This window comes from Elephas maximus, chromosome 5 (genome assembly GCF_024166365.1).
Source record: "Elephas maximus indicus isolate mEleMax1 chromosome 5, mEleMax1 primary haplotype, whole genome shotgun sequence".
In the NCBI taxonomy this organism is placed as follows: Eukaryota; Metazoa; Chordata; class Mammalia; order Proboscidea; family Elephantidae; genus Elephas; species Elephas maximus.
Genome location: NC_064823.1, coordinates 73,948,723 through 73,962,926, shown reverse-complemented (window position 1 = coordinate 73,962,926; position 14,204 = coordinate 73,948,723). Strand labels below are relative to the sequence as shown.

General features: G+C 41.7%; 2 protein-coding genes across 5 annotated transcripts in view; one reads left to right on the top strand and one right to left on the bottom strand.

Annotated features, from left to right (window-relative positions):
• Positions 1-6,606: 6,606 nt before the first annotated feature.
• HNRNPDL (heterogeneous nuclear ribonucleoprotein D like) lies at positions 6,607-11,557 on the bottom strand. 4 transcript variants are annotated; one of them, XR_007517642.1, is made up of 8 exons: positions 11,100-11,557; positions 10,159-10,327; positions 9,901-10,062; positions 9,315-9,446; positions 9,073-9,187; positions 8,458-8,628; positions 7,557-8,130; positions 6,607-6,869 (listed from the first exon to the last, which is right to left on the bottom strand). XR_007517642.1 is itself a non-coding variant. In XM_049885871.1 (8 exons), the coding sequence occupies exons 1-7, from the start codon at positions 11,540-11,542 to the stop codon at positions 8,060-8,062; spliced, it is 1,263 nt and encodes a 420-aa protein (XP_049741828.1). In that variant the 5' UTR covers positions 11,543-11,557; the 3' UTR covers positions 6,607-7,661; positions 8,038-8,059. The 4 variants fall into 4 exon arrangements, 3 of the variants coding, with proteins under 3 accessions (XP_049741828.1, XP_049741826.1, XP_049741825.1); XM_049885871.1 differs by having other exon boundaries at positions 6,607-7,661; positions 8,038-8,130; XM_049885869.1 differs by having other exon boundaries at positions 8,038-8,130.
• Positions 11,558-12,494: 937 nt separating this feature from the next.
• The window catches only part of ENOPH1 (enolase-phosphatase 1), a 32,836-nt gene continuing 31,126 nt past the window's right edge, over positions 12,495-14,204 (top strand). Inside the window, exon 1 of the mRNA XM_049885887.1 lies at positions 12,495-12,791. Within this exon, the coding sequence (XP_049741844.1) occupies positions 12,708-12,791 (84 nt within the window). The 5' untranslated portion in view covers positions 12,495-12,707. The remainder of the gene's footprint in view (positions 12,792-14,204) is intronic.

The window sequence follows — 14,204 nt, the reverse complement described above, 5'->3', positions numbered from 1 at the left end:
TTCTAGTCTCAGTCAGACCATTAAGTCTGGTCCTATGAGAATTTGGGGTCTGCATCCCACTGCTCTCCTGCTCCCTCAGGGGTTCTCTGTTGTGTTCCCTGTCAGGGCAGTCATTGGTTGTAGCCAGGCACCATCTAGTTCTTCTGGTCTCAGGATGATGTAGTCTTTGGTTCATGTGGCCCTTTTTGTCTCTTGGGCTCGTAATCACCTCGTGTCCTTGGTGTTCTTCATTCTCCTTTGATCCAGGTGGGTTGAGACCAATTGATGCATCTTAGATGGCTGCTTGCTAGTGTTTAAGACCCCAGATGCCACTCAAGAAGATGTTATTTTATATTTCATCCTGCTTCTTAATTGTCTTCAGCAGGAGTGTTCATTTGAATTACCTAGGCCACAGTTACTGGAAGCAGAAGTATGTATCTGTTTTAAAAGTTATGTACCTTTTTTATGTAAAACCTAGTGCCTGAGTAAATACTCTTACACTACATGTCAGACTGTGCCAATGAATGGAAATATTAATTAGAAATGCTGAATATAAAAAGAATAGGATGATATAATCTTGGAAAGTTTTCTGGAATCATTCTGAGACCCCTAGATATATTCATGAATGCGTTTTTGCTTTCTCATGCTTACAAACAGAGTTAACAAACTGTTATCATTTTTCTTAACCAAATTATTCTAAAAGTTTGCTTCTCTTTCGCCGAAGGAGAATTGTCAAGAGAACAGTAATGCTAGTACTTCCTGGTTAACAGCCTCTGCTTGATTGTTGTTTTTATATTAAAGAACAGAGAGAGAAACTTGCCCTTTGGTATCCTTAGTGAAGTAAGAGAAAAATAATTTCATGTCCTCAAGGGGCAAACATTTATGCCCAGGAGAAGTTAAAAAGATTCAAATCCTTTTTTACACTCCAGCCTGGTAATACCATGAATCTTGGCTATGGATCATTGGCAAATCTCTGTACATGGCACGAACACCAAGAAGATTGTCCTCTTTTGGAGTCCAGGTCATTAAAAACAAACAAAAACCAAATCCAACCTTCACCAGAGAATTGGAAGCAGAATGGTAATGTCTGATGAATATTATCATTCTCTTGGGTAGGTAATAGAGGGAAAATAAAACCTTTTGCTATTTTCTATATCTTGGTGTTCTGAAATATCATTAAAGAATCAATGTAAAAGAAAACCTAGGCCAGAGTGGAGTTATTCTAGTTTTGACAGGCTCTAAAACCTATGTGTACGTGGATTACAACTAAGGAATAAATGCAGGAGAAAAACAGAAGCGTCTACATTAAATGGAATCAAAGTTGTGATTTTAGGGTCTTTTTCTAATGAAGTCATTCAAATGTATAATTAAAAAGATTATAATAGTATTTATACCAGGTATTTTAAAACATCACTTTTTTCCAGGTTATGAAACTAATGCATACTCCAAAAGTGTCTTTTTTCTCCATACTATCTCCAACAATGTGGCAAGTGTAATTCTGAAGGTCCTAAAAAGTAGTAACGAGAACTCTTGGACTTAAAGTATTTTAAAAGTCCAGCAGAAATCATGTATTACTAAAATCATTTGCACAGGCTAAAATATTGTTTCTTTGATTTTAGCTGGCATTGTATTAAGTTGGTTGTATGATGCTGATTATCACACTGGAGAAGCTCTGATTGAGTTATATACCTTTGATTAATATAAATGCCATTACATAATGAGACAAATGTATTTGACAGGTCAAGTCACTCAAAACATAAGGTCCATGGCAATATTTAAAGGGGCTTTTGGTTATGAAAAATTTTGGAACTACACTAAAATGCCACTTAGCATCCACTATCACATACTTCATCCCTCTGCCTGCAGGGTAATACTACTTCCCTAGTGTCTCATGGTTCAAGAGCAGTCTAAGTAATCACTGTCAATTCCATAGAACAGACCTGTCATTGGGATGAGTAGTTGCTCCAGAGTATCCAGCCTCCATTTTCACCAGAGCAACAAGCATGGGTCAATTGTAATACAACCCTACTCTTCCTACAGATCTCAGCACTCATAAATCAATTATATTAAAACTGCTAACCAATCTTAATGCTTAAAGGCCATCCTCAAAAATGACAAATGTTTCTGTCCCAAATCTAGGCCTCAAATATGGACTGACAGTAGTTTAAGCAAATCGTTTTTGCTATGGATTGAACTGTGTCCCCCAGAAAGACATGTTGAAATCCTAACCAGCTGGTATCTGTGGGCATTACCTTGTTTGGAATACAGTCTTTGAAGGTATCAGTTAACATGAGGGCATACTGAATTAGGTGGGTACTGATCCCATCACGTGGAGAACAGGATGGCCATGTGACTACGGAGGCAGATACACGCCAAAGGATGCCAAGGATTGAGGGGAGCCACCAGAAGGTAGGAGAGAGGCATCGAACAGTTTCTTTCTTACTCTTCAGAAGGAATCAACAGAGCCTATAACCTGATTTGGACTTCTAGCCTGCAGAACAGAAAAACCCATTTCCATTCTTGTAAGCCACCCAGCTTTGTGGTATTTTTTATAGCAGTCCTAGGAAACTAAGACAGCAGTAGTGTCGCTACGATTGGTGCCACCAGTGCTGTAACTCAGTGTCACCCCCCATGCCCATTACAGTATGTAGCTAAAACACCAGAAAACTTGACAAAATCGGCAACTGTAAAAACACCAGCAGCAATGAAAACATCATGCGCTTGTAGCTCCTGCAGACAAAACCACGTTACTCGAAGCATCATTATAATTGGATAATGTACAACTCTGATCGGAGTGCATTAGAAGGTTCAAAAAGTCAATTAGCATAGTTTTAGCCTTTTATGTATATTGATACATGTAAGCGGGGTTTACAAAAGTTTTTGTTATGACTACAGGGTTACGTTTATTAAAAAATAGTTTCTACTGAAACACTGAACAAAAATTTTAGTCATTTTGGTGTCACCCCGACAGTGTCACCTGGTACAGTGTACCCCCTTAATGATGCCAGCAGAATACAGCTTCTAAAATGCAATCAGTTTAACTTCCACAACTTGGAAAATTGGGGGACAAATCAAGGTTTTGAATAGGGCCTTTTGTGGGGTTGACCATCCCTGTCCTTCAACAGAACAATCACCCTACACCAATGTTCACCAGCCAACACAAACACAAATACCAAGGAGAGACCTTCTGAAGAAAGTTTTAAGTGCAACATCAATGAGAGCAAATTTATTAAATTTTAGTTGGCTTGCTACCATAAAAGCCAACAACTTCAAGAATCTTTTAAGCAGATGGCTTTCAAAGAAAAGTTTATGATTTCCCTGAAACTGTATGTGTGTATCTTGTTGTTAGGTGACATCAAGTCGATTCCAACTCACACTCCATAGGACAGAGCAGAATGGGGCAGTTTCCAAGGAGCAGCTGCTGGATTTAAACTGGTGACCTTTTGGTTAGCAACTGAGCTCTTAACCACCATGCCACCAGGGCATTTAAATTTCCACGTGAAGAGAATTCCTTTCTGGTCAGGTTTGCAAAAGGAGATAATCATTTGAATAGTATGGGAAAACCTGTCTGCAGGACAGTGTTTTTCTCACTGATGAACCAGAATCTTAAGCATTCTGTTACTTACAACTCCTAGATTTTAACTAACAACAAACCAGAGATTGTCGAATATACTTTTTCAAGCTACACCTCAATCCCAACCACCCCCCCAAGATATTGACATGCCTCACCAAATGGATATGCCTCCTTGAATGAATACTGATAGAGGGATAATATCTGAGATTAAACTGCTAGAGTGGCACAAGAAGTCTTCAGAACATGTTTAACAACGTCTGGGGGCACCACTATATCCTTTCCTACATCTTATAAAAGGTAGAGGGTTGAGAAGTCAAAGGTGTATTTTTATTTTTTGTAACAAATTCTCACTGAAATCTCACATCCAATCTGTTTAAAGACAAAGTAGAATATAAAAAACCCATTCCAACAGCCCTTATTTTTTATGGCAATACATTTTTGAATGTCTTTATAAGAAAGGTAACATAGAAATTGCATTGCTTTGCTCAGAGTAGAAACCACAGTAGATCAGATGACAATTCTTAGAAATTTTGAGAGGTGAAATTTTTACAGAATGACATTTCCTGATTTTGCTTAATGATAGGTATACATACATACATACACTCATCACCTCCTATAAGAAATACTGTAGTATATATTATCTACACGCATCCTTAAATCACCTTTGTAATCAGTGACTTATCCTATCGTCGACATCCTATCAAATCTTGGTAGTCAGGAGGTAATTGTTGAAATGTGTAGCAAACAATTTCTGTCACCACTATGAAAAGAAACCAGCACCAAGAAGTGATGGAATATAAGGCTCTGCTTACTCATGTTTGTACCCCAGTAGATAAATGTTAACTTTTAACAGCCCTAATTTTTTTTTAATCTTATAAATGGGAGCCCTGGTGTCACAGAAGTTGAGCTTGGCTGCCAACCAAAACGCTGGCAGCTCAAATCTACCAGCTGCTCCTTGGAAACACTCTGGGACAGTTCTACACTGTCCTATAGGATGATTATGAGTTGGAACCAACCCAATGGCAATTTTTATTATAATAAATGTCGCTGCAATACTATGAAATATTAACATTGTGTAGTCCCGTTTTAACTAACTCTGGCAATTAGGTTTCTGTTACAATGCCTAACAGCACATAGAACTTGGTCAAAACAATCCAGGTAGCATATTTACCAACATAAACAGGTTACTTCAGTATGTTTGAATGTCATAAGTACTTCAAAACGCAATTACTACCCTGATCCCTTCAACTGACTTCACACATTACTCACCTAAGTCCTAAATACTTGGGAAAGAGATTTTGATACTAATTTTACAGTTTATCTAACTAGAAGTGCCTAGAGCACTTATCCTTGGTCTACATTTTTCCAGTTTACAAACGCAGTTGGTGAACATTTATAGGCTGTAAAACTGAATTAATCAGAACACAAGAATCCAGAATCCAAAGGCCCTCGAAGAAAATCAGATTCACTTTTACTCCCCACTCAATTCTTTGTAAACCTTCTCCAGATGATAACCTCTAGATGTAACTTCCTCAAGGTCAAATGTATCAAGACTTGACTGAAGAGCGTGGATTTTTTTTTAAAGCTTTTATTCAGTTTGGATCAGGGAAGGACAATCTCAATGTCAACTTGTCACCTAATCATAAATTTGAACTTACAGGATTCACTACTCTGAAGACACTGCACCTGCTGACTTGACAACACACTTAAAATGAAATTATCTGCCTTCAGTTCCCTAAGGTTGCACGTTGAAATAGAGAAATAATCCCTTTTGATAGCCAACATTAGTACTTGGCCCGGGTGTTAAGATCAAATAGCAACACAGGAACAAAACACAAGGCCAAGAGCGTTTTAACTTGACTGGGTACAAACATCACAGAAACAAATTTGCAGGCATCAAATCAAGGAAAAAAAAAAGTCCATTACCATACAGAACTACTTGGTTGACTGCGAAATCAACTAGTCTGCACATACACGAGTATGCCAAGTGTACTTCATAATGATCTTAGCAGACTAAGGTGGAACCGTGGAAAACAGCTTTTCCTTAAATCCAACTAAATACACTAAATGCAAAATTCAAAGCTGGGATCTATGTATGTACCTGAAAACCTAGAAACCAAACTGCTTGATTTCCTTTTCAATGCACCAGGAAGATCTGCTGTAATGCCGTAAATCAGCTGTGCATTAGTATTTGCAAGGTTTAAAGCATGCCCTTCTACTACTCCTACAGCTGAACCTGGAAATATTTAACCGCTCAGCTCATGCACTGACTTCTGTTAAAAACAATGGCTTTTTCTAAGAACTCACAACCACAAGGGCAATTAACTCTACCAGTAGTTTCCCAAAAACGTCCCAATGTTCAGTTTGGCAATGGCTGTGACAGAACACCAAGAGAATTCACTCTGCCACTACTTCAAATACTTTATCTAATCTTCTCATCTAGTAACTTCATACTCCTCTGCTAAAATCCTTGTAATTTGCTAGCTACATTTTAAATTAAAGGTCATTCTAACTGCATGTTTTTTCCCTGAAGATTTTACCAAGACAACTGTTAGAAGCTTTGTGATGAGCTAAAGCTTCTTCTAGAAGATCGTCAAGTGACTCTGAAGCCAAAGAATCAGCAAATCATAACAAATGGCCCTCTGCATAAAGGAACAAAGCAAAATCTTCTCCAGTCATAACAGCTATAAATGTCTTTTGCGTTACAAAGTACTTTTCTTGAAATTGTTAACTCAGAAGACTCATGGTCTACTAGAGAAATACAGCTCATGACAATACTTCAACTTAAAAAGTCCCGATGATGAAGTCTACAGATACACAGAGGAAAAAGAACATTAATGGGGTAGCATAAGCCTCAATTAAAAGGGAGATGAAGCCGTGAGCACAGAGTACGTCTATAAAAATGGGGAACAGGATGACAATGTGGCTGGCTATTCATAAAGGACTACTGTTTCTCCCTATGGACCAACATTTCCTACAAAACAAACCGTGCCTTAATTATTGCTTATTTAATATTACATTTTTACAAAGCTACTTAGTACCTGACACAGAAAAACAATCACATAAGGAAGCATTTATTTGAAGTTTAACATGAAATCATACAAATAAAATTTGTATAAACACAAATCCACATCGAGTCATAACACAGATAGCAAAAGACAAAGTAAAAACAAAGAAAACTAATTGGTGGCTATATACAGGTGGACACAATTGTGCCTTGTACACTAGAAAGTCTTTTACAAAGTAATCATCTTAGATCAACAGGAGACCAATCTCCAACGTCGTCCTGGCAAGATGGGTTACTTTACATCTCCTCCTAAAAACAAAAACAAAATAGCAATTAGCTCTGTGCAACTCTGACAAGCTTTCAAAGGTCCACTTTCATGAACTGTTTTAAGTCCTCACTTTATTCTTTTCTTCAATAATTAAAGATCACATGCATATTCATTGACAAAACATAGTTTGGGTGGTTAATAAACTCACCCTGGAGTTCCCAAATGACATTACATTTGAATCTACTTAGAAGAGAATTTGAGAATGCAATCTTCCCATATTCACAGGTTGAACTGTGCTCCATATTAAGGTCTACTAGAAGCATCTCTAGTAAGCCAAGTAAAATACTTCCACTAGCATGATTTTCTAATAGGTTTATTTTATTCCAGGAAAGGAATTGCTTTGTGCATATGATCTTTAATTTACATCCCAGATTTAAAAGTTCTTGTTTTGGTTTGTAGATTTCACTATTAGCTATAAAAAGAAAAAGCAAGCATTAAATCTTAAAGAATGAACACTTAAAATGAGGCTCCACAATTGAAATACAACACTAAACAGAAGACCAAAATGATTAAGCTGTAAAAAGGCATTTATGTACTTTAACTCCTGTAAAAAACCATTTAAGTTAAGTTTAGACACTTAATCTTCAAAAAGATTAAAAAAGAAGCCAAAGTCTGAAGTTTTCCACTTTAATCTTTACGCTGGTACATGAAGTTGGAAGAGACCATACCACAGGACAGCGTTTTCTGGTGTATGCCTTGCGCTCTGCCCGCAACGTGCGACCCCCAGAGATAGACGTGGTCAGGGTGACACACGGCCTGCAATGAAGTTCCCGCTGGCGGGTACAAACAAGGTATAATGTCAGAGTTAGAAGACAACATTCTTGTTTTCCTTAAGTTGTACCCATTTCAGTACTTTACCTGTTAATAGTTCTAAAAAAGTTTAATTATTCCTCTAGATCACCTGGCACACAAAGCAAACAGAAAAACTTTTAAGTTTTTCTGTAATACTAAAAAAGGTGAGATCAGACTTTAAAGTTAAAGATCTATAGACACTTTAGGGCAAAACAGGCTCAAAAAGCAATTAAAAAATTAACGATTTAGTAAAAAACAGGCTACACGGTATTTTGTTTTTACTTTTTTTTTCATTTGTCTATTGATCTTTAAATTAAATTAGCCATTTCCACTGGTTTCTTGTACTCTTATACACACCTGTTTTCTCCAAAGTCCTCCTTTAGTATGGCTGGTAATTGTTTTGGTGATTGCCACCCCCTCGAGATGCCTTGCCATACGTGCTCTGTTGGCCTATTTTGAAAGGACAAAAATTACGTTAAGATAGTTTCCTATCAATGGTTTCATTATGACAATATCAACACACAAAACGACTATTAAATGGCTAAAACTCTGCAGGCCAAATAAACATGAAAATACATGAATCACATTCTGTTACAAATATAAGCACCAATGTCTCTAAATTAAAACCAATCACTGAGTCTATCAAACACTACGATAACTTAACTCCAAGCACTTCAGTAAGTGCAAAAACCCATATACACTGAAACAATCAGAGTGGGATTATACTTTAACACTCAATTTTAATACCACTGGTTTAAGAAATTAAGGTATTCTTACCACTGTAGTCTGCATATCCCTGTCCATATCCATAGTTCCCATAGTTATACCCAGTATAATCATATCCGCCATAGCCACTATAGTTTTGATCACCACCATAGGCACTATTGTAATTTCCATATCCTTGATCATAATAGTTATTAAATCCTTGGTTCCAGTTTTGGCCCTGACCTGAAACAATGCACAACAATTGTTAGCAAACAACTTCTGACCCCCCCAGTAAATGATTCTTTCTTGTCCCTCACTCTGCAAACCTTAAGAGACAAAAAACACCACTATCTTTGTGAAAAAATAATTTTCAGTTGTCATAAAAAAGGGGGTAGAAAGCCCAATTTTGCTAATACCAAGCTTTCTAAATTTAACGGGAAATGAAAACAAACCCAAAAATAGGGTGTTCTGCTTAAAACAAGGACTACTGCCCAAAAAAACCTATCACGCCACGGTGTATCATGTAATCTTAACTACATGTAGCCATATACTCTGCTACCAGTCATGGCACTAACTGTCAAGAGCGGCCAATTTTTAAGAAAGTTAAGCTAATAAGCCCCCAAACCCACCCACTAGGCTGAGCATTTTTCTCTGTGTTAACAGTTCTAAGTTTAAATCAAGTCTTACCTCGTCCACGACCCCTAGTACCACCTCGTCCACCAGCTGTGGCACCTCTTCCTCCTTTCTGTTGTTGCTGTTGCTGTCTATATACCTCTTTGGGTTGTGCAACTTTGATTTCACACTATAAACAAACACATGTGTTAATTTTTTTTTATTGAAGTACAAACAGTATTTTATTCCTCTCAAACGGAGGTTTGAAAAAAAAAATTTTTTTTTTTTTTCATATAACACAATTGAAATGCCTTTACCTTCCCAGAACCAATTTGATGGTATCTGCTTTCTAACAATTTCTTCACAGGCTCTTCATCTGTATATGTGATAAAACAAAATCCTCTTCTTTCATTTGTTTTTGTATCCATGGGAAGTTCAATATTTTCGATCTGAAATCAAGATGTATCTTAAGATCATCCGATGATGTTAAAAAACTACCAAAAAGTCTTAGACCACCATACATCTTTTTCATGTTATTCTAATCAGATGATTTCTGTATAGAAAACTGCTTTATTATCAATCTACAAGGATTTGATGTATGCGTGAACACTGATAGGAAGAGTAAAATTTTCTTTATTCACTATCATCTTGTACCCAAGAAGTGCCACTAGTTTTTAAGTCCAGACAGACCACATCAAAAACATCCATGTTTTGGCCAAAATTCATAAATTAGATACTGTAGTTTCCATTACAGCATGAAAACCAGTAACTAAGGTACAGTCACCAGAAGGGACCCTATCCCCACCTGCCATATAAATATATTCTGTAAAAGGCCTCAAAGCAAACATTTAATAAGCATGTCAAATACTGAAAGACGTATGCCAACATAACCATAAAGCCCACCTCTCCGAAAGCGCCAAAATATTCCTTAATTTGTTCTTCAGAAGTATCTGGACTCAATCCACCCACAAAAACCTTTTTTGGGGGTTCCTTCCCTTTTAAAGCTTTGGCCCTTTTGGGGTCTATCAATTTGCCATCCAGTTTGTGTTCTTTCAGTTCCAAAACCTAGAAGACAGGATTTATTTACTTTGACAATACACAACCAAACCCGAAAACAATTTGTAAAAAACACAAAAGCTGAATGCAAAAACACTCTCCTACCTTATCAACACTAGCAGCGTCTTTGAAAAGCACAAATCCAAATCCTCTTGACCGTCCAGTGACTGGATCTGTTTTAATTGTGCAGTCTACAACCTCTCCAAATCGAGACAAATACTCAGTCAGATCCTTCTTGCTTGTATCCCAGCTCAAGCCTCCAATAAACATTTTACTGGAAATAAAGTTTTTTGTTTTTAAAAACGTTAGCAACTCAAATGTCTACCTCAGTTTGGGAATTAGACCTAACTGTGGGGTGACCTAAGAGCAAATAATTTTTATCCATGTTTACAAACATTAGCAATAATAGTCCACAAAAATCCCCAAATTCCTCAAGGTAATAAACAATAGTAACCAACTCGCTCTTCACACTACATAATGCAAAACTTAAAACGGGCCAGCAAAATATGGTAAAAGTTCTCCCCACTTTTTAGCTCAATCCCACTTCCTGAGCTCATCTCTCCCCACGAGAACCACCCTCCAACTCAGCTGTCAAGCCAACTTTCCACCTAAACATACTCATCACAGGCGTCCTTAGAATGTGGGTACCAGTCGCCTATTGGTCTCCAAACTAGGAGTCCTCCAAGTTCCCCCCAGGAAAACCGCGCAGAGCAGAAACTGAGACACAATGAAGAGGCGGCGGCAGCTGCAGCATGTAGCGCAGCGAGGCCGGCCCCTCCCCCCTGGGCCCCATGCAGCGCCTGCGCACTCGGGACAGACGCCGCCACCGCCGCCCTCCTCCACCAACCCCTCCGCCCTTCCCCCACCCTCGCGGGCTCGAGTCACCCCCTCTGTCTCCTACTTTCGTCTTCCCTGAAAGCAAGTAGGGCCCGGCGAGCACGCGGGGAACGGACTCGGGGCAAGAATGGGGGCAGCGCGCGGCTCTCAAAGGACGAAAGGCGCGTGAGGCGCGCTGGTGAAGGAGTGAGGGAAGAAGTATGCGGTACCCGTCATCCTGCTGATTCTTGCTCGCATTGATCTTGGATCCCTCTGCGAATTCCTCTATGTTGCTGTATTCGTTCATGTCCTCCATTGTGGCGGAGTTGTCGGCAGCGGGGTGCTGGCGCGCAGATCGAGTCGCGGCAGTAGCGGCGGCGGAGCGTTGTATGGAACTGGATTTAAAATGGCGGCGGAAGAGATCTGGGCGCCGCCTGCGACCTCCCTTTATAGCCGCCCCACCCGCCAATCGGGAGGGCTGCTGGGCGGTGACGTGGCGCTGGGCCCGGCGCGCCCCCTGCCGGGAGGAGCTGGGAGCGAGCGAAGGGAGGAGCGGAGCGAGCTGCCGCGGCGCCCGCGGTCGCCAATAGGAGAGGCTGCGGGAGGCTAAAGTAGCGGGAGCGGAGGGGAACAATGGCGGCGGCACATGGGAAAGCCGGGGCGGGACCTCCATCGCGGCCCTCCCGGTGAGGAGCGAAGTCGCTGGTGAGGGGACGCGGGCTTGGGATCAGAGGAGAATCAGAAGAAAGTAACGATGGTGCGAAAAGTCCCTGAGTCAAAAATCTCAAGCAGTGCCGTCGCGGGGCCACAGTCCCTCTTGCCTTGAGAGCCTTTGTCTCTGGCGTCCGATCCAGCCCACTCCTAGCAAACAGCCGTCAACCCTGCCTTTTTTCTCCCTCGGTCCCCCAGTGCGGAGCTGCTGCGGTGGCTGCTGCTATCGTTTAAAACCGTGGCCAAGCTGCTCCGGAGAAAGGCTGACTGCGCCCGACGCTCGTGGCCGAGGCGGCGAGCGCGCCCTTCCGCCGCGCGCACGCGTGTTTTGTCCTCGAGCTGGCTGGAACCAGCCGAACAGGAAGCGGGTGCCCGGCAACCCTTTCGGGCAGCGGCGAGGCGCGGGTGCCTCTTCCGCTACCGCCACAGGCGCGCCGGCGAGGGGGCGCGGCGGGCCTGCCTCAGCCGATACACTGGAACCGGGACCAACGCAGTCAGGAAAACCAGAACTCAACGCGGCCTCTTCTGCGCGCTGAGGAAGGGAGGAGGGGCGGGGGCCTGGTCAGATAACTGTAAATATGAAAAAGTGGAGGTGGTGGGCGGGGAGGGGTTAGGTGCTGTAGAGGGCAAGGGGCACTCACATCCCCGGCGCGCCACTCGCGGGGCTCCAGTCTGCACGTGCCCCAGGCCTCTCCCGCTCGCTCAACCAGTCTGTGGAGAGCGCGCACCCGCGCACCGTGCTCCCGCGTTCGCTTCTTTGTTCCCGCCCACGCCAGGCCCATTTTGATGGATCAGCTTAGAGGCTTTCTGGCGGCCAATCGGCGTTGGCGCTTTTCCTCCCCCCGCCCCTCGGATCCCCGCGGGGCCGCCCTCTTTTCTTACCCACGTGGTCTTGGCCTCCTGACCTGCACAGCTCGCGAGTTCAGTTCCCCTGTGCGGCAGCGTTCTTCATTTCTAGCTGCGTCGTGGTGGCCTCTGCCCTCCGCGCTTTAGGCCGCACGTATTTGTCGGCTCCAACATTTTTCGGGGCTGTAGAGAGCCCAGGACCGTTCTGAGGGTTGCAGCCGCCGCCACTCTCCGCCCTCCCTACCAGTAGGCCGATTCTGGTAGTAGTATCCGGCAGGGAAATGGTCGTGCTTTCGGTGCCCGCCGAAGTCACTGTGATCCTGTTAGATATCGAAGGTACCACAACCCCGCTTGCTTTCGTGAAGGTGAGGGGCGGAAGGGAGCGGGGAAGTTACTTGTGCTTAAAAACAAAAAAATTTTTTTAGAGTATTGCAGACCTTGCACTGGAGGCACAAGGAGAGTCGGTGTGGCTTTGCACCCGGTGTGGAATGGGAGGGAAATAGGCTGCGGTGGGATGCGGGGGATGCTGTACCATCTTCTCCCTCCCACTTCCTTCCGTGCTCTTTGGTGAGATGCAGTGGATGGGAAGGGGTGGAGGTGGTGGCGAGAAAGCCGAGGAGAACGGCTGAGGGGAGGCCTGGGCGCTCTTCCCCGGCAGGTGCGCGCCCCGTAGTCGCCCGGCCGTGGAGCTCCGGCGCGGCATGGCTGCGGGTTAGTCCTCGAAAAAGGGGAAGATTGAAGTGTCAAGATGACTTTAAGAAGCCTTGGTATCTTCGGCGATCATAGTTGCTGTATTCCCACTGTGGCTGTTACAGGCCGACTTTGCACAGTCTGTGGTCCATAGCGGTGATTTTATTGAGCTATAGAACACTTCGGAATCCCGACCACTTTACGTGGAGTGGAAACCATGGACCTTGAAGCTCTCGATCTGCTTAATCGAACCATCCAAAGCATTCTTCCTAGGAAGTCACTGTTAACACTTGTCCATACCTAATTCATAAGCTCAGAACTTTGCGTTATAAATGAAAGTAGACTCCCTTCGTATGTATGTTCTTACGTATTCTTTTATCAGAATAAATATCAAATGTTAGTATAATTTTTTAAGGAATGCCTAGGTTTGTCTTTATTTGATTCCCAGAGGCTTAAGAATTCAGATAGCATAAAAGTATTAACTAGAGGTGCTTGCATATAATAATAGTCAAAAATTTATTTTTACAAAGTAGGAAAAACCCATCTTCCAACAAACTGAAGAATCTTTAAAATTTTTCTATTTTAGTTTTATTAAACAAAATTCACCTATGAAGAATGATTTTCTTGATATAGGTTATAATATAAAATCAGTGTGCATTGTTAACTTTCAGGACTCCAATACAACCACCACTTTCAGATTTTTTTATAAGAATCTTAGGACCTTGATATTTTAGCCTAGAGTTTTAAGAAACCCGGTTTGGCGTTATCAAGATTACCAAATGCTGGTAATTGGGTTGACTTTCTTTTTCCTGTTGATTGTGACAAAAATAACTACTTTCTTGAAGTTTTCAGAGGAAAAAAAGGACTCCCCATTTTTGTGGTTTATGAACTCCACTGTGGCTCTTCATTTCCTACCTCTTAATCAGGAAACCAATCAGGAGAGGTAGTGACACAACATAAAATAGGTACACTTTTGGGGAAGTTTATTTGGGGAATAAGATAATACATATCCAGTTTTGTAACAAAACAGTAACATCCTTTTCTCCCCATTGTGTCTTCTTCTAGATGATATTATAGGTTACTTCTTG